The sequence below is a fragment of the Perna viridis genome, chromosome 8 (assembly GCF_037379345.1).
Source record: "Perna viridis isolate PV_CMFRI_1.1 ecotype Kerala chromosome 8, ASM3737934v1, whole genome shotgun sequence".
In the NCBI taxonomy this organism is placed as follows: Eukaryota; Metazoa; Mollusca; class Bivalvia; order Mytilida; family Mytilidae; genus Perna; species Perna viridis.
In genome coordinates, this window is record NC_142452.1 from 38,306,377 (window position 1) to 38,328,848 (window position 22,472).

General features: G+C 33.4%; 2 protein-coding genes across 9 annotated transcripts in view; one reads left to right on the forward strand and one right to left on the reverse strand.

Annotated features, from left to right (window-relative positions):
• Window positions 1–5,442, forward strand: part of LOC148610409 (uncharacterized) — a 49,051-nt gene extending 43,609 nt beyond the window's left edge. For all 7 annotated transcript variants that reach the window (XM_088543062.1, XM_088543061.1, XM_088543063.1 and 4 more), the window contains one exon: window positions 593–5,442. In XM_088543062.1, coding sequence (XP_088399188.1) covers window positions 593–4,170 — 3,578 coding nt within the window. In that variant the 3' untranslated portion in view covers window positions 4,171–5,442. The remainder of the gene's footprint in view (window positions 1–592) is intronic.
• A 173-nt stretch (window positions 5,443–5,615) lies between these two features.
• The window catches only part of LOC148610410 (RNA cytidine acetyltransferase-like), a 33,597-nt gene continuing 16,740 nt past the window's right edge, over window positions 5,616–22,472 (reverse strand). For both annotated transcript variants that reach the window (XM_088543067.1, XM_088543068.1), the window contains exons 13-27: window positions 21,775–21,914; window positions 20,192–20,439; window positions 19,614–19,730; window positions 18,830–18,931; window positions 18,028–18,102; window positions 17,209–17,322; window positions 16,485–16,618; window positions 15,802–15,850; window positions 14,454–14,556; window positions 13,583–13,690; window positions 12,335–12,507; window positions 10,176–10,295; window positions 9,487–9,585; window positions 8,807–8,964; window positions 5,616–7,546 (exon numbers count right to left, since the gene is read on the reverse strand). In XM_088543067.1, the coding sequence (XP_088399193.1) occupies window positions 7,450–7,546; window positions 8,807–8,964; window positions 9,487–9,585; window positions 10,176–10,295; window positions 12,335–12,507; window positions 13,583–13,690; window positions 14,454–14,556; window positions 15,802–15,850; window positions 16,485–16,618; window positions 17,209–17,322; window positions 18,028–18,102; window positions 18,830–18,931; window positions 19,614–19,730; window positions 20,192–20,439; window positions 21,775–21,914 (1,837 nt within the window). In that variant the 3' untranslated portion in view covers window positions 5,616–7,449. The remainder of the gene's footprint in view (window positions 7,547–8,806; window positions 8,965–9,486; window positions 9,586–10,175; window positions 10,296–12,334; window positions 12,508–13,582; window positions 13,691–14,453; window positions 14,557–15,801; window positions 15,851–16,484; window positions 16,619–17,208; window positions 17,323–18,027; window positions 18,103–18,829; window positions 18,932–19,613; window positions 19,731–20,191; window positions 20,440–21,774; window positions 21,915–22,472) is intronic.

The following is a 22,472-nucleotide window of genomic DNA, read 5'->3' on the forward strand; positions in this document are numbered from 1 at the left end:
TTAGCATGTACAGTGAGGACCTGTCGTGTCATTTGTGTTAACGTAACACTTCTCTTAAAGTTGGCTCTATTACACTAACCAGGGGCTTAGCTAGGCCTGTTTTAGTTGTACGCAAAATTACGGCGAGGGGTCTGGGGGTCGCTCAAGGCCTCAGTGAGTCCGGCAAGGCAAAGCCCTGAGGGAAACTCCTGAATTTTAACGATTTTGGAGCCAGTTTTTCAGAACATATACTACGTTCATGGTATGCGTATGTGATAAGTAACCTTTATTTCATCTTTAAAATGTGTGTTTTTATTTTTGTTACTTTTTCCGAAAGTACGCAACTGCGTATTTGCGTATAGGCAGCTACGCCCGTGCTAACTTAAACGTTCTCCATTCTGAATGAACGTATTGTTAAATGAAAAAAAAACATTGTTTAGTCGAAAGAGAACAAGAAAATATCTGACATAACCTTGAGGTGATACGAAGCATGTAAAGATAAATGGAATGTAACATTCATGTGTCATTTTCTCATGTTTTGGTCAAACCTTTGAAAACGCATTTGACTAATAATAAATTCACAATATTCATAAAAACGAAATTATTTTTTTAGATGAGCATGGCGGTCGTAAAATGACCTGGCTTCCGAAGAAATTACCTCGCTATTCACATGTCATTGTCTCTACCAGTCCAGATGAAAAGTATGATTGTTTACCATCATTGAAAAAGAACCTGCGTAGTGACGCATTTATTGAACTGTCAGATCTTCCGATGGAAGACGCTGTTGAGATACTGATGCACTGGCTTATGAAGGACAACCGTGCTCTGCAGCAATATCAGTACAATTTGATCATGGAGAAATTTGAAAAATGTCCACTTCCATTGTTCCTCAAAGTAGCTTACGATGAGGCACTATCTTGGACATCTTACATGGATCCCAGCAGTTGTAAACTTATGGAAGATGTGAAAAAGGTAGCTAGCTTCAAATTTTCGAAAATGGAACTAAAATATGGCGAGGCGACAATCAAACGTGCTCTAGGTTATATCACAGCTTCACGGAATGGTATTACTGACAATGAAATGGAAGATTTACTGTCTCTAGATGACGCTGTGATGGACGAAGTTATGGCAAGATATTCAACTCCACGGCGCCATTTCCCACAAATCATTTGGGTTAGGATACGGGAAGAGCTGAGTTATTATTTAACTGTAAGCAAGACATACAACATTGACACCTTACGTTGGTCACACGGTCAGTTCTATGAAGCAGCATCTGATCGCTATCTTAAAAACAAAGACAAAGCACCATCTTATCACAAAGCCATGGCTGAATACTTCATGGGGGAATGGGCGGATAAACCAAAGCCATTTCCAGGTAATTCACGAGGAGCGCTCCGTTATGTATATTGTCAACCAATGTACTTTGAAGTACAAAGTGACAATGGGGAACGATTTTATAACATAAGAAAGACGAATGAACTGCCTTATCACTTATTAAATTCACAACAAATGGAACATTTCAAAAACCAGACTTTATGTAACTTTGAATGGGTGTTAGCCAAGCTTTGTGGTACTTCTCTTCGAGAATTGGTTGAAGAGTATCAAACGGCATTATTAGCAGAGCCAAGTGATACGGACCTAAGAATGCTTTCTGATGCCATACAATTATCAGGAACAGCATTGGGCAAAGATCCAAGACAACTTGCTTCTCAGATGGTTGGTCGATTACAAGGGATTTTAGCAAAAGATATCCCGAGTGCTCCAGGTGACCCTCCAAAATATCCATACCTTCACGCATTCCTGAATCAAGCAAAGGCTCCATCAGTAATGTCTTTAGTTCCTTCGGTCGGTTGTCTCACACAACCAGGTGGAGTATTGTTTGACCTTCTGTCTGGACATACCGACCCTATAACTGCCGTCGCTTTGACATCGGATGGACTAAAAGCACTAACATGCTCAAAGGATAATACAATGAAGTTGTGGGATCTTAAAACTGGAAAAGTTTTGAGGACGATTGACAATGTAGGAACAAATGTGCGCATTATCCGACCAGCCATGAATAATGCATTAATCGTAACGGTAGAGGGAAATGTGATCAAAGTGTGGAACATCCGGTACAATGAGTGTGTTCTAGTAGTAAACAAATACATAGATCCACCTGAAATTGGAATCGCGGGAGAGGGGAAATATATGTGCGCTCTTTTTGACGGGAGCAACACGCTTAGGGCGTGGAACCTTAGCAAAACCGAACATCCGATGATGTCATCCGTTACAATCGACAGCTATAAAGTATTCCAGGACAAATCTGTGCTTATAGCTCCATATTCTTTTGATGAACGAATACTCGTTGCATTCCGTGGGGCAAACCAGGCTGCTGTTCACCACGCTAAAAATGGAAAGTTAATGCACGTTTTGAAGTGCGCTGAAGATTCGTCGTCAGCTACAAGTCTTGGAATTACTAGAGATTACTATATCATGGCATGTAGACAACATTTTATGAAACTCCACGAAATTTTCCAACTTGAACTGTTTGATCTTAAAAAGGGCCGATATATTCGGAGTGTTCGAGGATGCATCCACGATCGCATCACTGAGATGCACCTTAATTACATCGGATCTCACGCAATCTGTGTAAACGCCAATCGTCAGACCAACACAACAGATATAGCAATCTGGAATATTGAAACTGAGGATCACAAACATTTAGCCCGTCACAGTGGTGTATCTTCTATGGGGGCTTGCTCAGACTTTAGATTTTGTTTAACTGCTGGTAAGACTGATCGATCTTTGCATATTTGGAACATAAGTGCAAAGATAAACCAAAGTCAGCCAAAACTAAAGAAAAACCTCGGGGTCAGTCATATCGTGCCGATGATAGATAATCCGCGGTATGTTGTAGCGCGACAAATGAATAATGGTCCAATATCGATATGGAATGTTGCAAAAGCTAAGTGCTTAGACAAGGCTGTCCGAATAGAAAGAGGTCTTTCGGACTCCTCCGATGTTGTTCTTGTCCGAAATACAAGAGTTATAATACTGACTGACAAAGGGTTTTCAGCGAATACCGATTCTTCTAGACCAGTTTTTAAAACCCTCTTGACATATGATCTGCAATCAAAGAAATTCGTACGAAAATTAGACAGCTGTTTTATTCCGCCATTACCTGCACATGAATATGTTCTTTTAGACGATGATCGTCTACTCAGCTTGTCAGACTCTCGGAATCATTTTGTGATATGGAATATGAATACCAGAAATCCAGACGACCGAATTCGACCGAACTTCTCTGATATCGAAAAGAAAAAGGGAATTGGTGCAAAGGAAAATTCCACTGTGAGTAAGGCTGGGTTAAGCTTTACGATGACACCGTGGGATCGTCGTTCTGAGACTGCATCGGCAAGGAAAAAGAGGGAACATATGGAACAAGAACTAGAAAGAAAACGGTTTGAAGAACTGAAAAATGAAAAAGACAATAACATTGACCAATATGTCATTAGCGGAAATCAAAGAATTATCGTAGCATCATTCTTTGCTCATCACATGTGCGTGTTTGACATTGTTGATAAGAAGCACGTTCAGACAATGGTTAGTGACACATCTATGCTTTTCCTTCATGTGTCAGCTATAACAAACGAAGGGGATTATTTGGTGCATGCAAATTACGATGAGGAGAACAAGATGAGTTTTGTCACACTCTGGGACTGTACAACAGGCAGTGTGAAAAAGAGATTGAAAAATGAAAGTGACGTCATGGCGTTAGGCATCACGGACAATGCGTCACGCGTTATAATCGGCAAGGGCAAGGACGAACTTCATATCTGGGATCCAATGAATTCACGTTCATTGAAAAAGATTAAAGGTTACAAAGGGTTAGAATTCAGTACAGAGAGCAAAATATATGTCATTGCCGACGGTAAACGTGCTGTTGTGTATGCTGGAGATATATCCATATGGGATATAGAGAAAGCGACTGTCGTTTCCGTGTTTACCCCAGATATGCGAATAAACTGTGTTAACATTGCGTTGAATGGACAACTGATTACATTCGGTCTTCAAGAAGTTACCGATGTAGTTGTTCTTAAGTTGACATCAAGAGACACCCTTCAATTGTTGGACCAAGGGGGGCAAGATATGTTTGGTGAGGCTCCCGATGAGTCGTCTGAAGAGGAGGATGAAGAAGACGATTATTAGTGATAGTTTTATGTATGTATAAAACTCTCAAGGTCTTGTTTTGACAGTATTATATATAGAGATCAGTACTGAAATATCAAGATAAACTTTACTTTAATATGAAACGTTCAAACATTTATATGGAGTATTTAAGTGGTGAGGTCTTCAGGTTTTTTTGTAATTGCATTTCTTTTCTGTATTTGATCAGTCTATTTTCTGATAGAGCTTATAATGAAGACGTTTTGCACTGAAACTAATGAGTTTTTTTTCGTGAAGAAATGTCTATGTTAGATATTCATTTATTGCAATTTTACACGAGGTGTTTTACATTTACACCAACTGTCTACAAAAAAGGATGATACGTGTAGTATCGATTTTGATCTCCCCATCTTTAAACATCATGTACAAAGATATATATTTTTAGATATGATGTAATATATACAATCTAGTAGTCATTGCAATTTTGCTGAAAATTGGTGCTACAAAATTAACTGTGATATTACAACCATAAACTTTGTTATGGTTTACAATACATATGTAGTTTTAGGGTTATTTAATGCAACTTTTAATTTGTTTTTGTTTTTAAAGTATTATTGAATTTTCACAGCAAGCATTTTAGCAAATCTTATCATCTTCTTTATATATTCTTTATAGGGATACCCTTAAAATTAATTGGAGATTACACACGTTTTTAATTGTTGATAGAGTTATTTTAACTTGCTGAAAAATGTCCACAATTCTTAAAAAATGTTTTTTTTTTTAATCTACACCAGGAAAAATAACTTTTGTCACATTTAAATATTTAACATGATTGTATTAAGAAGTCAATTGTCTACAAGAAAATGTGCATAATTCCCATTTTTCTTTATAACTATTAGTTTCTTGAACATTTGAGTAATTGCAATATAATTCATTTGTAATCACTCCATTTTTCAAGGTGAACCCCAATGTCACAAAAAGAAATTGATTCTAGTGTTCTTGTGGAAAATTCAGTACTGAGTGAAGGCATTTATTTACATGTTTATTTAAGGATGTAATTGTCTTGTGCCATTTTAACATAACAATTATTTGGTTGAATGTATTTTAGAGCCACCATTACTATTTGTTTTTAGCATTTTCCTTATTGTTCATCATATTGAAAGAATTGGATTCATGTTGATTATATACGAATTTCCGTCCAATTTGATATAAGCATGTTTGTGATATACATGTATGTATTGTAAGAATTACGCAATTTGTCTTTTTATTTTGTTATGTTCCTCCTTTTTATAAAATAAAATTGATGACATCCTGTTTGCTTCATCATGTGTAAATAAAAGTTAAAAACGATGTGGATTTTTAAAAATATCAAAAACATCACTTCATTTAATTGAACAGTCACTTAAACTGACACTGACTAAAAATGTTACAAATAAAGTATTATTTTCTGTAAGAATCAGGCAATGGGTAACTTGGGTATAAATTCTAATTCATTGCAATGTCTTTGTTGAAGGGAGATAACTCACTTTCCCCACTCATTCTATTGCAGTTTTGAAGTCCCTTTACTGCATTCTTTGACAATTTCAAGATTAACCATGTGTAACTTCCTCTTCAACAGACCATACACAATGTGTTCATGTCAAAGTTGTGTGGTTTTCTGAGCACAATTCTTTATTTGTAAATACCTGATTAAGGGATTCAAGCACTCAAGTGACAGTGTATGTAAGAATCAGGCAGTGGGTGAAACATGGTATTAAAAACCCATCATTTCAATAGTGTAATTTGACTATTTGCACCATTAGAATTAAGGAAAGAAAGTATTTTCCGTATCATTTAGGGGAATTGAGTTTTTTTTATAATTTCATTGAAATGCAATGAAAATGAACATTTCAAGGGCAGATAACTGTCAAAAACCTCATTTTTCTAACATTACTGAAAAAATTCTGAGCAAAGCCAGTGATATAGAGATCAAATAACATGGATGTTTCTGATTTTTCTCATTTTGCCTGATTCTAACAAACACTTACACTTGATAATCTCTTTCATCCATGAGGTTAATAAAGGAAACTGTGAATAAATAATCTGACTATGAGTCTGTAATACTGTTGTGAAATCTCTAATTTAATTTATCACTGAATTCCCGTAACTCGAAAACATAAAATTTAAAATCTGATAATTAAAGTAACATTAGGGTCATTGTCCAAAACTTGGAAATCACTATTTTTCTAATGAATAAACTCCAATAACTCAAAAGCATAAAAATTAAAAATCAATTTTTTTTTAAATTGAAAGGGAGCACATGCAGTGCCTGAACCAATCCATGCAACAAAAATTGTGATCAGTCATCGATCACCTATCAGTTCCTGGTCAGTCATCGATCTGTCAAACCTATCCATTAAAATGGTGATTGTATCACGTGACCACAGAGCGGTCAATGTATTTTACGATTTTTGTTGTTTTCTTGGTCAATTTTGCACACATATACGTAACGCAATATATTTGAATATCAATTTATACTTTTATTTTACATTTCTTTTATTCAAAACATATATTAAGTCATTTTGCATAACAAAACTGCGATCAGGTCGCTCAAGAGTCATCGGTCATTGATCTGTCAGCGATCAATCAGTCACCGGTCATCGATCCGTCAAATGGTTGCGTGGATCGGTTCAAGGACTATATGAACAGATTTAGAATTTCGTAAATGCTTGTTGAAGCATTTATGAGCTATAGTGTGATGTGTAAACAACAGACAGATTATGGTATAGGACAGAACAACAAGCCTATAAAATTATCATCCTCAAACATCAAAACAGAAGGACCAAAACACTGACTTGCCTATCCCCTTTTTAATGAAAATACTAAGGTGCATCCACTAAGTAAGGACCACTGGGTCAGCTTTTTATTAGCTGGAGTGTCATTTTTTTCCCTCACAACTCTGTTTGGAGTCTTTGGACAGTTTTTTTTATTGTTTTTTTCAAACTGGAAATGACCATCTGTACAATATAAAAGAAGACAGAACGGAACTAAATAAAATTCAAAAATTTGAAAATTTTCTGAAGTTCACCAAATTGTAAGGAACTAAACAACAATTGTGAAGTGTAAGATGGCCTTAAAATTCGTGTGCCTTATGCCAAAATCATAAGGGAAGGCAACTGTATAAAAACAACAACCACAAACATGAAAACAGAGGGACAAAAACGCCAACCAAAGTGCCAGATAAAATGCACAAGTGTTAGAAATAAGAAACCGATGAATAGATTTTTTTAAAAATTAATTTTAAGTTTTTTTCTAAAACAAATATTTAACAATACTTCAGCATCAATGTTTATGTTTCTTTTTGTCCTTTTTCTTTTTCTTTGATGACGTAAACTCCTCTAATAAATTTGTCTCTGGTTTTCTCTTCATCTCTTTACCACTAAAAGAAAAAACAGATGCTGAAAATAGGTGTTACTTCAAAAAGAAGTACTATCTTTAAAAATAAAGATAGCCGACACAGTAAAATTTGTTCTTTTTACTTATAATTTTCTACATTTAATTCAGGAAATAACACATGGCGTGCAATTTTAATTTCTGATACAGTTTTTCGAACCCCACTAAGTTATCAGTATTTGGCCAATCGGGAAACAGAATTTAGATCAGGTGACTTGCATTTCCATGGAACAGCATCTTTAAGGTCAAAGGGTAAAAAGCGAAATTATACAGACTGTGTCGGAATAACTTACAAGAAATTACAATCACAAATGATGGCAATTTACAGTAAATTGGTCCAAACTTTACATACACAGTAAAACCTGTCTAAACTGAACCATTAACAAATAAAAAATATGTCTAAAGACCTCTAATGATGTATAATATGAGTAAGGCACAGTCTACAACAAAGCATGGCACTTACACATTTTTCTAACATTTGTTGTCCTTGAAAAATGGGATGATAGCTGAAAGGGGTGAGATAGCATTGGTAAAGGGTTGTCCATTTAAAAAGATTGATTGATTGATTGTTGGGGTTTAACACCCGAGCAGCTTTATTCAGGCACTGAACATAAAATGGATGATAAAATGAACATGAAATGAAAAATGGGATGGGACACAAGGATAATAGGGTTGACAAATTTTGATTGCCACTGGAAATAGGGAGGGGTGGATAAGGTCGGGCAATTTAGCCTCCTGTGTTGGAGCCTAATGGTTCCTACTCAGATAGATTACCACAGACACCCGAACCCGCATGGGGCCAATTGAAAAAGAAATTGAACATACCAGATCAAGATACTGTAAATAATTTAAGTTTTTATTCTTTATCAATCAATTTCAAGGCTACTTTTACTTTCCAGACCTATTTCTACAGACCTATCAGATACCTTATCCTATTGACTGGGCGTATATATTTAACAAAGCATCGTTCAGTATTTACACAATAAACCTACATTATCATAAACACTTTGTAAACACTATTACCTGTTGGTTACCCTCACAATAAATTCAGTATACGAAAATGATACTTTTTTTAAGCTCATGAATGAAGGTACAACTGGATATTGATACTTTTTCAGGACATCAGTACAACCATTTACGTGCCTTTCGAGGCCATACTATTTATAAACTATATATATGAAGTAATTAAGAGACCATACAAAAGTAAGGAAATTGGAATATTTGTGTGATCTTAACCAAAACTCACCTTTTTACACTAATCAATCCTTTCTTGTCACCTGATCCAGCTAGTGCCCTCTGCCAGTCATTCTCAGAACCACGGATCTCATAACTTGACAAATCTATACCGGAAAGGACAGCTGCCTCCTTTTTCTGTTTTTGCAAGACTTCTCCTGCAGCTTCATTCTAAAAATAGACACCGCCTTTGTTATATACACATCAATGTTTCTATTGAATTGATATCTAAAAATGAACACTTGTCATTGGATTGATTGATTGATAGTTGTTTTTAAAGCCATTTTGGTGACCAGGGACTTGTCATTTGAGGCACTGGTTGTTGCCAAAACAACAGTACAAGAACCTTGATAAAGTTTTCATTTTCACCCCTGAGATCAAGGCAGTAATTACGACTCTCAAGCTAAATATTTACTAATGACAAAATAAGGAAACCAGTGTATTGTTGTTTATATTTGATAACACACATTTTTATCTATTTTTAGACCATACTTTCGCTAAATTGATGCTTCAAAATATTGTAGGTATAAATTAATTTTTTTTGCATTATTCAGCATTCAAATACAGCACATAAGAGATATGAGAAGGATAAAAAATACTGTGCAAAAGAGGTACTGTATATTAAGTTATTTTATGCCATGAATATTATAACAACATTTGTCCCCCCCTTAAGTCAGCCATTAAAATACATACCAATTCTTCTTCCATGGTTTGTTTAACTGGTTCTAGACTTATTTCTTTTTGTTCGACCATTGTCTTCTCTATGTCTTCTTCCAAGGTCTCATTCAGACTCTAGAAAGAGAGCAAAAATGATGTTTTTTTCAATATAAATAAAAGAACAGTGTTCCAATGTCCCCATGAAAAAAAGGGCCATAACTTCCATAAAAATCATTCAACTGTAACCAAAGTTTAACTTAATCTGTAACTTTTCAAAGTAAGACTACATACAAAAATATAAAATTAATTAGTAAAAACATTACAAAAAAAGTACAGAAAACAGTAAATTCACTGAAATTTTCTAAGTCCAAGGCCCAAAACTTCTGTTATAATCATTCAACCATAACCAAAGTCAACATAATATGTAACTCTTCATAGTAAGACCATAAACAAAAAAACAAACTTTTTTGGTAAAAGCATAACAAACAAAAGTGCCAAAAACGCAAATGGACAGACTAACGGCATTTCCATGTCCCTTCACAACGCGTCTCGGGAGACAAAAAAGATCTAATTTAGATATTGCATCATTATCCATTCACCATAGTATTATAAGTCATAAGAGGTACCATTGACTGGACACAATAATTACTAAGACAGTGAAATCGTTATAGGAAAAGGATCACCTCCACCCAATTATGGATCCACCAGTACAATATGATATCTACCTGTACAATCTTCCTAATGATCCTGTTAAAGAGACCAAGCAGCTGACTAGAGGGAAGGTCCAACTCTTTTTCAAGATCTTCAATAGTCCTGTGTTGTAGTCCCAATCCTAACAAGAGGCCCTGAAATAATGAATAATATTTAATCAGAAAAAAGATGATGTAACCATTTAGAGCCCCACTAGTTAAATTATTTAAGTAGCTATCTTTGTAAGAATCAAGCGAAATCTGAAAAATGTGATACACCTGAAAAAAGGCTACATATTTTTACTTTTGTAATTAAGTTGTTTTATGGGTTTATACCATGAAATATGTAATTATTCATTCAAATCTGCCTGCTCCTAGGAGATAATCAACATTGAAAATCCAGTAGATTCTATTGTATTTAAGTGTCATTTACAGAGTTATCTTCCTTAATTTTGAATTTTACAGTGCATTCTATATAATTTTTATCTCCTATAAACAAAGTTTATACAAAAAACCAAATGTTAATTTCTGTTGACTGAAGCATTTTAAACAAAATATCAAAAATAAAAATATGCAGGCTTTTCACCCATGTATCACTTTTTGCATGATTCTTAGCTGGAATGCTACTTAAATGCTTACTGTATTCTGTTTTTCAGTTGATGATTTTTGTAGATTCCGTCATTTAAACATATAATAAGCAGGTATCAATTTTTCACGGTTTCAAAAAACTATTAGTGTTTTATAATTATACAAATCAATTTTGCAGTTATCATTTTCCGCACTTTGATTTCCACCGCAAAAATTGCAAAAAATCATTGGTAGTAAGTTTACAGTACTTGAATGAAAATCAGTTAAGTATGTTATTTCCTTATGTTCGACAATGATTTCTTTTTACTTGGAGCTTCTAAAATGCATGTAACTGAAGATCACATTAGTAGCTGGACTTTAACAAAATATTTAAAATGTTTGTAACCAATTTTAAAAATTGACCAAAACTGTAATTACTTAAATATGATTTGAAAACTTTTAGACAAAAGGTTTTCTTTCTTGTGTACCGCATTCCTTCTGGTATACAATCATAAAAAGTTTTATCCTACCCTCCGAAAGGTATTAATTTATGGTCACTTGCATCAGGTGGGTACCCAACAAGCTTCGAACAGTGTCTGGTGTTCAAAATTCATGCTAGATGCTGCAGCCAGCCCTCTAAATGCAAGAATCTTGCTAAGTCGGGTAAAAGTTACATTACCCAATAGTCAAACGACATTTGATTTGAATAATGTCCGAGAATTTCTAGAGGCATGTCTGCAGCTGTTACTTAGAGAAGAAACGAAGGCTTGCCGCTGAATGGAGCTTGGATACCCAAATTTAACTTTTTCCACAATGTTGTACAACTTATGGTCTTCATTCTTGAGCTCAAAACACTTCCTGGCAGTGGTATATAATCATGCCAAGTTTTATCACTAAACTCCTAAAGGTATAGAGTGGACAAAATTTTCTGACAAACAGACAAATGGACAGATAAGCTGATTACTATAGGCTCCTACTGTTATTTGGTGAGGCCCTATATTGTAAAATTTTGCCATGCCCTGTTAACAATATTTGTATAATTGCTCTGTACTCCAATGTCCTTAAAAATAACATTCAAATAGCATCTGGGTAAACTAGAAAAATGCATAGCATCTTTTCCTTAGAAATTATAGCATCACATTTGTAACATATCTACAGGAAAAACAGTGCAGATAGCATCATATCAAATCAAAATAGCATCATACTACCATGATGCCGACAATGCTTGTGGAGAGAACGCTGCATAATTTTCGTATGACCACACTATTGGCACACATGATACTGAAACAAGTACTATCTTTAAAAAAAGATAGCCAGAGATTTTTCGCTTTATTTCCAATTCAATTTAGATTTTGATTGGTGAATTATGTGATCACTGTGTTTTGTTTCGCATTTAAAATATTTAATTGGTTCAATGAAAAACTATTTCCAATAATTCAATATATAAAAGTGATTGAAAATATTCCAGACACCAATGCCCCCAATAGAGCACTGAATTTCATGGCAGCAATCACTTTTTCCCATGAAATGCGAAGTTGTAAGTGAATTTGGTTACATTGCCATGGTTAAGTAGCATTGGTGTCACATGATATCAAAGCGAAATAAAAATTTAAATTATAAAAACTTACTGACTGTACAACACTGAGATGGGTATCTATCTGTCCAAGAAAATACAGACGACTAATGGTTGGTAACAAATCTATAACAAGATGATAGTCCACCATGTTTTGAGAATATAGTTCTAATCGTTTAATGTCATACTTAGAAAAATGTACCTCAAACTCAGTTGAGGTCAGTTTCTCTGCAAAAAAAAAAAAAAAAATGAAATGTGAAAGTTTTTTTTCTTCATGACATAAATAGTTATGATAAAGTATATAGACTATAGAAAATATTTAACCTGAATATGACATACTCTGGAACTTAATGAAGTAAATCGTTGTAGCTGAGAGAGAACTTATGTAATAGTGATCATCATGAACAAGAACATTAGAAAAAGATGCAGATAAATTAAATCACTTAAATTGCAGATTCAGAATGAAGGGGAAAGATTTAATCATTTAAAAATTGAATGAAATGTACTGGATGTTTTTCATTCTATTTCCATATCTGTTAACCCTCCCACAAAATAAACAAAAAATTAGAATCTAAAACATAAAATATAAGATTTGTAGGAGGTTTTTTAAATTAAAATTACTATATTTTCTGTGAAAAATACTGATAATAATTGAATTTTTAAATAAACAATTTGCTTTATGTTAAAATCTCCTATCTGAGACAATGCCAATAGGAAAGAATATTCAACACGATCTGTTCCAAAGGTTAGCAGTATGCCATTTCGCCACATAAAAATAATAAAATAGTACTGAAATCTCAGTTCACCATACCATTTGGGCAAAGAGTATTTTCTTGGTGTTTTAAGTGTTAGTGTTTGTAAGAATCAGGCAAAATGGGAAAAATCAGAAACATGCACATCAAAACCCCAACAATCTGACAATGTAATATCACTCAAGGATGCTTTCTCGATTTGAAAAGACCATTATTTGATCTCTGTATCACTGGCTTTGTGAAGAAATTTTTCAATAGAATCTTAGAAAAATGAGCTTTTTGACAGAGTTATCTGCCCTTGAAATGTGCATTTTCAGTGCATTTCAATGAAATTGTAACTCAATGGACAATCTTGTCTGTTTTCCTTGATTCTGATGGTGAAAATAGTCAAATTACACTAAAAAATGATGGTTTGTTTTTTTTATACCATATTTCACTGACAGCCAGATTCTTACAGAGACTGACACTTAAATGTTTTTTACCCTAGAGTGACCAGATTTCTTGATCATGCACTGTCAGTTAGACTCAAACTGTTTAAAAATAAATCTTACTTTTTTCCTTTGATTTAAACATTTTTTCCTGTAATATACTGAGTGCCATTGAAGGTTTAAATGTTCTAAACTGGTAGGACAATAAGGAAACAAATCTCTTTCTAAAATCTGTAAAAAAAAAAATAAAAGTACAATAAACTTAATTGCTAATACTCTAACATAATACAATGTAATATTTTTAGTTTCATTTATTGTGACCAAATATCAGAGCAAATGAGTATCAGAGATCTAACCCTAGTGCCACAAAAATCTTAGAAAATTCTTAACTTTCAGTAATGTCATCAATTTCAAATACTTAGATTGGATTTACCATGGAGGTTACATGTAAGAATATTCTAAGATTGAAGTGTTTGCTGTGGCACCAGGACCTTGTCACATAAAATATATATAACAGACAAACAGACAGACTGACAGATAAACAGGATGATTCCTATACATCTCCAAAATTTTGTTTGCAGATTATAATAACAGGTTATTGGTCTATACAAGCAAGACAATTTCCATCATCTGTGAGATTACTCTTCTTTTAAAAGGAAAGGAAAAATTTTTAAATGATAAACAATTTATTAATTGAGAAAAAAATTCAGAAAGTTGAAATTTATTCTCAGTTTTCTTTCATCACATTTTGAAAGAAGGTTATATTTGACGATTTTGCAAAACAAAGAACTAATACATTTATAATATATTTTAAAGAACTAATATATTTAAAACAACTCAATTTTACCCTCCTCTATCATATTTAGTCAGGACTAAGAGAATCTGTAGCATTTAAAAGATAGATATTGAGGTGATTGAACAATCTTTCCAAAACACTGAAACCCATGACCCCATTTTCATCTTGTAAATCATATATTGACACAATAAAACAAACCTTTCCAGAAAGCTGACAACCAAGGTTCTGTTTGTACCTCCTCTGTTTCTTCTGTGTTTAACATCTTTAACATGATACAGGAATGCTCTCCAGTAAGATCATTCTACAAATAGTCAATTGTTAACAGGCTCCACTAAGCTCATGATACAACCATCCCCCTTTTTGCAGTGGTTTTAAGTCCCAAAGTGCGGAGACAAAAAACTGATAAACAATGAAAAAACAACGGGAAGCTAGCATTTCACCAGTTTTTTTTTTATATTAAAATCCTTCCAAATATGTGTAAGTTTGATACACCTGTAGCTGATGGAGTGGAAGATAGACAGACAGATACCAGGGATTCTGGTATACCTCCAGATCTTAAAAAAAAAAGATGGGAATATAAAAAGTTGTATGTGGCAAGGCTTAAAAACCCAACTCATACAAATACGAGACAATGGCATGCTCAGAAAAATTTGTTGTATTTATTTTACTTTTTAGGTACAGCATGTAGAAATTAACAACACTCCTTTCTATTTTCTGTTCTGATGATATTTCCAGAATCCTCAAGTGTTTACCTTTAAATAATACTTTCACAATCATGTAAGCTAAAATCTGATTGGCTGATAAGAATTGTCATTTGAACAAAAAGTGGAATGGAGTGTTGTTAAATCCTACAGTGAGTGAATGGAACTATTAGTAGCAGAAGAGTAGAGCAATTATATGCAGCAAGGCATTTTTTAATGCTAATCTTTTATAAAATCTCCCATAAATACTATTGACATTTCCCAGACCCCTTTATTACCATATTCTTCCATGTATACCGCACACTTTTTTCAAATTTTTCGTTGTTCAAGGAGGGGGTGCATGGTATACATCAAAACAATGAGTTTCTAGATTTTTTTCACGAGACATAATTTTTGGGAATCACAACTAAAGTTGTCAACAAAAGACAACATCGAGCCATTTCGTAATTTTTTTAGTTTTATGTGAAATACGCAAATGAAGTTTTACTGCTATTAAATAGTTGTTTTATCCATCAATGTCATTTTCTTGCATTTCATAGTTGGTATGAAAAACCAGGACTAGGAAAACAATTGTTACCAATCTTTTAATCTGCTTGATGAACTGTTTCCAGATGTCAAATATTTGTCCTAGCTTCCAAATGCACGTTTTACACGGAAACTAACTTTTATCCTCAATCTCCCTTGCCAGGAAAAGGGTGCGCGGAATACATGAATGCACGTCATACGCGGAAGAATACGGTACCATAAATGGTCATAACTAGCAGTCTCTGTAAACTTCACCATGCCTCTTAGCTAATGCTAAAACTATGTTCACTACAGCTTTACCCCAAGAACAAGCTACTTACAGGTGTTTGTCTTAGATACACTGGTGTAAACTTTGATTTCTTCCAAAATCTGAAATAAATACATGTAGTTATAAATAAAGTTTCATGTGTTTGAGATATTAGATGTTGACATTTTGTTAATGTTTGATTACAACATTGGTCAAGTGTATGAGTAAAGGAAATTTTAAAACTCCTGAAAAGACTCACTGACTAATTGACAGGAACTTACAATCTACTCCAATACCAATAAAAGTATGTTTAAATAATACATATATTGGTCTAAATAAAAGTCAACAATCTGCATTACAAAAAAAATTAAAGATTTATTTTAAATTAGACAAATTTTTTTTTGTAACTTCGCAGTCAAAGACGTAGCACAATTTTCACAAATAAAACAGAAATTTTTGCCACACTTAGATACACTAAAACCCAAATTTTTGCCACACTAAGATACACTGAAACCCAAATTTTTACCACATTTAAATACACTGAAACCCATCTAAACACGACCTCTTTCTGGACTTTGAAATTTCTGTTGTTAAGAGGGATGTTCTTACAAATGAGTAAAATACATTTAAATTGATGGACGTAAAAAAGTATCTGGTTTACACAGGTTTTCAGTTAATTCAGGATTTAGCTTAGGCATGATTCACTAAATTAATATTCTGCAAAATTTTCACACAAATGCCATCATATGTACCTACTTGAGTAACCCAGCTGTAAGACCAAAAGAAACACCCAGGTAGTCTAATTTTTCTGGTTTTCTTTCTGACAGTTTCATTAACAAAGGTGGCAAATTTTTCCTTGGCGTTAATCTTTCCTCCAGTATATTTACATCCTGAAATAGTAAACAAATGTTTTTCCTTCTTAATTTTAAATCAAGACCACAATTATACAGACTTTTAGACCAGAATCTAGAAGCCATCACAGCCAACATTACAAAACATGTAACATATGATTCAGGTTGCTTCAAATTTATACTGTGAAAGTATTATTGTCCGTCGGGTACCAATTGTCGTAGTTTTCGTGGGTTTGGTAAACCACAAAATTTGGTTTCCAACAAAATGGAAATTTCACTTCATTTGTATGATGTAGTTCTAAAATCCATGAAATCAAGAATCTAACAACTGGTCATTTCCCCCTTAATCACAAAAATTGGTACCCATGAATAAAAGTACTTTCACAGTAGCTAAATGTGCCATACCAATTAATGTATTGAATAAAGTTCATAGATTCTTGTGAATGCATTTAAAAGCAAAGAAAACAAATTTGAAATCAATCCATTTATTGTGAGCAAAGATAATTATGACAAAATTTGGATGAATGAATGGAGGGACAAGGTGATTCCAACAAAACCATACACTCATTCAGTGGGGGTATAACAAGGCATTTGTATACTAATTAACTTATGTACATAAATCATCTCACCTGATCATCAACAGGTGTGACATTATCCTCTACATCTTTAGTATCAGTAAGGTTAATCATTTTACCCTCATAGTATTGTTGTAGGAGATTTAATGCTCTGGTTCCATATCCCATCTACAAATTAATTAATACTTACTTTATTAACATAACAGTTAATTTATAAGACAGTTTTTAATTTTAGACCAAATTATGTAAATTTACAAACTTTGGGGCAGTTTACACCTCATGAACCGCAATTCGGTTTTTGAACAACTGCAACTGTCCCAAAGTTGGTTTTGCAAGCATAATTTGGTCAAAATTAAGTTTAATACATGAATCCTCTTTTCCCATAACATTTCAGACTTCAGTTTTTGAAAAGAAAAGTAAATCTTTAAAACAATACTTTAAATAAATTAAAATTTTATCTATTTAAGTAACACTCCAGCTAAGAATCATGCAAAATGTGATTCATGGGTGAAAAGCCTACATATTTTTATTTTTGATATTTTGTTTGAATTGCCATAGTAAACAGAAATTAACATTCAGTTTTTCATATCATCTGTATCCTTAGGAGATAAAAATTCTATAGAGTGCACTGTAGAATTCAAAATTAAGGGAGGTAACTCTGTAAATGACAATAACATACAATAGAAACTTTGATTTTCAACGTGTATTATCTTCTAAGAGCAGAGAGATTGGAAAGAATAATTATACATTTCATCATACAGACCTGTAAAACCACTCAATAACAAACATAAAAATGTGTAGCCTTTTTTGAGGGTATCACATTTTTCAGATTTTGCATGATTCTTAACAAGACAGCTACTTAATATAACTTACACTTTGATAATCAGGATGTGTAGCTATTCTTACAACCCTAGCACCAGAAAGTCCAGCGAAGTCTTGATCTTGGAACTGTGAATATAAATAACAATCACACATATTAAAATTAATAGTTACTTGTACATGTAATTCAATGATTAAGCTACTGTAAAAGTACTTTAATTTATAGATACCAATTTTCACAAATTAGGGTAGAAACGCAAGTTCCTGGATTCTTGATTTGCTGGTTTTGAGGTTTTCTGTATACACATCAATGGAAATCTCCTGTTCATTGGAAACCAAATTTCATGGTTTGGCCTTCCCACGAAAACCATGATAATTAGTATTCCACAAACAATAATACTTTCACAGTACATGTAGATGAACATTAGGCCATTCAAAAATAATTTATTGATTTGCAAGCCAATTTCACAAAAAACAATAAAAGTGGGCACATTTCTTATTACTCGTATATTTCCTGAAAATGTGTTGAGGCCAAAAATAAAACCAATGTAATTGTAGTTTTAAAATTTGCAAATGACAAGTTCAGTAAGATTTGTCTGTTCAGAACTCATCTGTTTTATGTACCATTCAAGTCATGTATAGTCAGAATTTTTTACCCCTACAATTTTGAAAACCCAAGCACTACCACTTGGAAAACAAACCCAAAAAGACGGATTTCTTCTGAATGGAAGCATAAGCCTTACAGTTCCCTCAATGTTTAACTACTATTCACAAGCGTTTTAATATTTGACTTTAACACATTGTATATCCATCTGTTCATGTTTTCATTCGACCTAAGAAAATAACAACTGTATACCTGTTGAGAAACAGTCCATGGTATGAGATCTCCTGATGCACGCTTCCCTCTAGATAAACTGTTTATAATAGAGGATTTGGAAATCTCTCCTTCTAAACAGACCTTCAAATAGAAAATACAGGTTTCTTTATGTCAGAGATTAATTTTACACCGTAATGTTAGTTAAAATCCAGTGTTTGCTCACAGACTTGGTATTGTAAAACTGAATTAACGAAAAAGATCCAATTGAAAAATAGTAGTTGAAATTTCTAAATAAAATTTTTATATTGTTAAAAATATATATAATCTCCATAAAATCTGATTAATCATTCTTATTTGCAATTAATTAAAAAAAGTTACAAGAATAAAATCCACTGTTGTTTATAATTGAACTGACCAAAGGTATAATGGTTAGACCGTTAAGAGTGCTAGTCTTCAAGCAGCAACAACATGCTGTTGTTATGGAATGGGTTCATACCATAAAATTATTACACACCATTCTTTTCAATGTAAATTTCTTGATGCAATGGTAACTTACAGCAGAATATTCCATATACAATGAATTAATTTTGATACTGAGAGAATTCAGGCCTAACCTGCTATCCATTCCAATTCATTTGCCATGAAAAAATATGTTTTAAAATTTTAATATCATAACATGTCTTTTCTATTGTTCTGTCTGAATGATGAATATTGAACTTATTTGGCATTATCCAGTAGGTCACAGAACATGTAGACAGATGAACGGACATCAATTTAACAAAATAAATCTACCACAGGAAAATGGATTTAAAAAGAATCTTACTTGTAATATGCATAAAACTTCAGGTAAAGATGTTTGGTTAGGGTCAACTGGTCCCAGTAGGGCAAATATATGATGAGCAGGAGCATCTGATAATAACTGTAAGTCATTAGGAGTATTCTGAAAAGAAAAGTTTTAAATATTACAAAAAACTATACGAGCATTAGTGAGCTTGATCTTATTTTTAAATATAATATCAAGAGGATAAACATTCATGCTGTAACCACCAATAATGAACCAATAAATTTCATATTGGCCATGCATGTTTTATTTTTGTCAATGAGCTTGGAACTGTCACACAAATGATATAAGTATTGTGATAGAATTATTGTTTGTCGGTACCAATTTTTGTGGTTTTCACTGATTAAGTAAACCTCCCAATTTGGTTCCTAACAAAAAGACAACTTCCCATCAGTTTGTATGATAGAGTAATTAAAGCCATGAATTCAAGAATCCATTGTTCTAATTATTGTCTTTGTGCTTTTTACTAGTCAGCACTCCGCTTAAAAAACGAAAAGATTCCTTTCTATTCATGCTGCAGAGGAAGTGATGAATAATCAACTGCTAAAACGTGGCAATACCTTATAATGTGAAGATACATATAAAGCCATGATTCTGTGTAGGAAACCCTCCGACGCTTTATGGTATGAAAAAAGAGTGTCTCTGTTAACATAATATAGATCACATGACTCTGGGACGGGACATCCAGATGTTATCCTTGTCACATTAGTAGCATCGAGACATAGGAGGTCGTTCAGCCATTTCTCGACAGGGTCACCATTAGCATAACGTATGGAGTCATTCAGTACAATCTCATGTAAAACTCTGCCTGTTGAAAAAATAAGTTCAATAAAAATTCACCGAAGTGAAAAACGATAATGAAGAATTCTGGGAAAATGTACTTAAGATGTTCTACATTTTGAGGTCAGGAAAATGATCTTGTTACAGAGTATCTTAAATATCATTAATTCATTCACTGAACATTTCATTTTCCATGAATGAATTATTATAAATTCAGTGATTTAGCTAGCATTCGTCATTTTCACCATTGACGAATCATCTTCAAAAATTATGTACATTTTTTCAACCAAATTGGCCACTTTAATTTATCAAACACCATATTCGCAAGGTTTTAAACAAGGGGCAGGTAATTTGCGAAAACTCACAAATTTAGTAACAGAAAGAGTAAATACTTTTATTATCCAGTCAAGGACCCTCACAGGTTGCAGTTTTCAACATTGCAATTTAATTAACAAGAAGAAAATAATTGAGAACAAAGGGACAAAATGCTACATGTTTCACGCAGTTTGTTGGAAATTAAATTTGGCTTTTTAGCCCTTGAATGAAAAGAATGTAGATCAAATATTAATATTGAGAATTCATATATGAATCTTAAAATCGGCAAAAGCAAAAAGGACCACTAAAATCATACACACTAGGTCAAAGAGTAATCAAGGGAACCAAGGTTATAGCGGTAATCAAAAGAATGTAATCCAGGGACAAAGACCAGACATGGCAGAGTAATCAAGGGAACCAAGGTTATAGCGGTAATCAAAAGAATGTAATCCAGGGACAAAGACCTGACATGGTAGAGCAATCAAGGGAACCAAGGTTATAGCGGTAATCAAAAGAATGTAATCCAGGGACAAAGACCAGACATGGAAAACAGACATACACAACAAAGAATATAAAGTAACTAAAATCATACATACAAAGTAACAAAAGCAAATGAGCAACTTGGACTCCACTCAAAACGTATAAATGTCTTTCTCATCTAAAGTAGTACTGTTATCATAATGGTTAAATTTTGGTGCATGAAAAAGTGATTAATGGTTTTAAAATCCTGGCTAAAACCCTGAAATTGCATACAAACTCAATCAAGGTATATTGGTTCCAGTTGAATCTCTTGTACGACCTTAAATGCCTTCTCCTATGTCAGCCATTCTATTTTTTGCATGGAAGAGTTGTACATAATTGATTTATCCTAATTTCATATAAAAAAAAATGTGTTAAGTTTCATTGAATTCAACTCAGTAATTTTGAAGGAGTTGCAGATTGAAACTGGGGAAGAATAGATAGACAGAAAAGGGAAAGCATGATCACTAGTTACATCTTGTTTTTCAATGCAAGGGTATAAAAATCCTCCAATAATCAAGGAACAAACCTGTGGCTGATGACACAGACTCTGCTTTGGAGGTCATGTTGATTGCTTTTTGGACTTCAGATGAACCACCAAACGTTGCTGACTGTTGACGTAGTTGTTGGACTAATTTCAAAGATAAGGATCTGCCTGTACCCTCATAACTAGAAAATGAAACCAAACATTGCTTGGTTTTATCACAAACATATTTAAGAATAAAGCATCTAAAAATAAACTCATTGAACAAAAAAAGACAAATATTGCATAGTGGGTAACTTTTGCAGGTGCAAAATTTTGCGGTTTGCTCTATGAATAGGTGTATTAAATCTTCTCCGTTTCAATTTTCATGTCCACAGATATGGTCTATGGGAGATTACTGTGAAATATTTGGACTTAAATTTGGCAAGTTTATATTTTTGAGATTCTTCGAACCTCTTGAACACAGCGAAAATTTCCTGCTTTTAGGTATTGACAATACCCTGTTTTCATCTCCACTCATATACAAGGGAAATAGACAGACAGACAAACTGACACAATGAAACATGTGAACCCCTTCTTTGATTGGATCTATATTGTGCATTAAGTCCTAGCCCTATGCCAAAGTCTAGAAAAAAATATTCTTGCTATGGAAACTCAGTGGAATTTGGAAAATTTTTGAAATTCATAGTTTTGACTAATCAGTTAAAGGTGCGGATTCATGACTATAGTGATAGAATAATCTG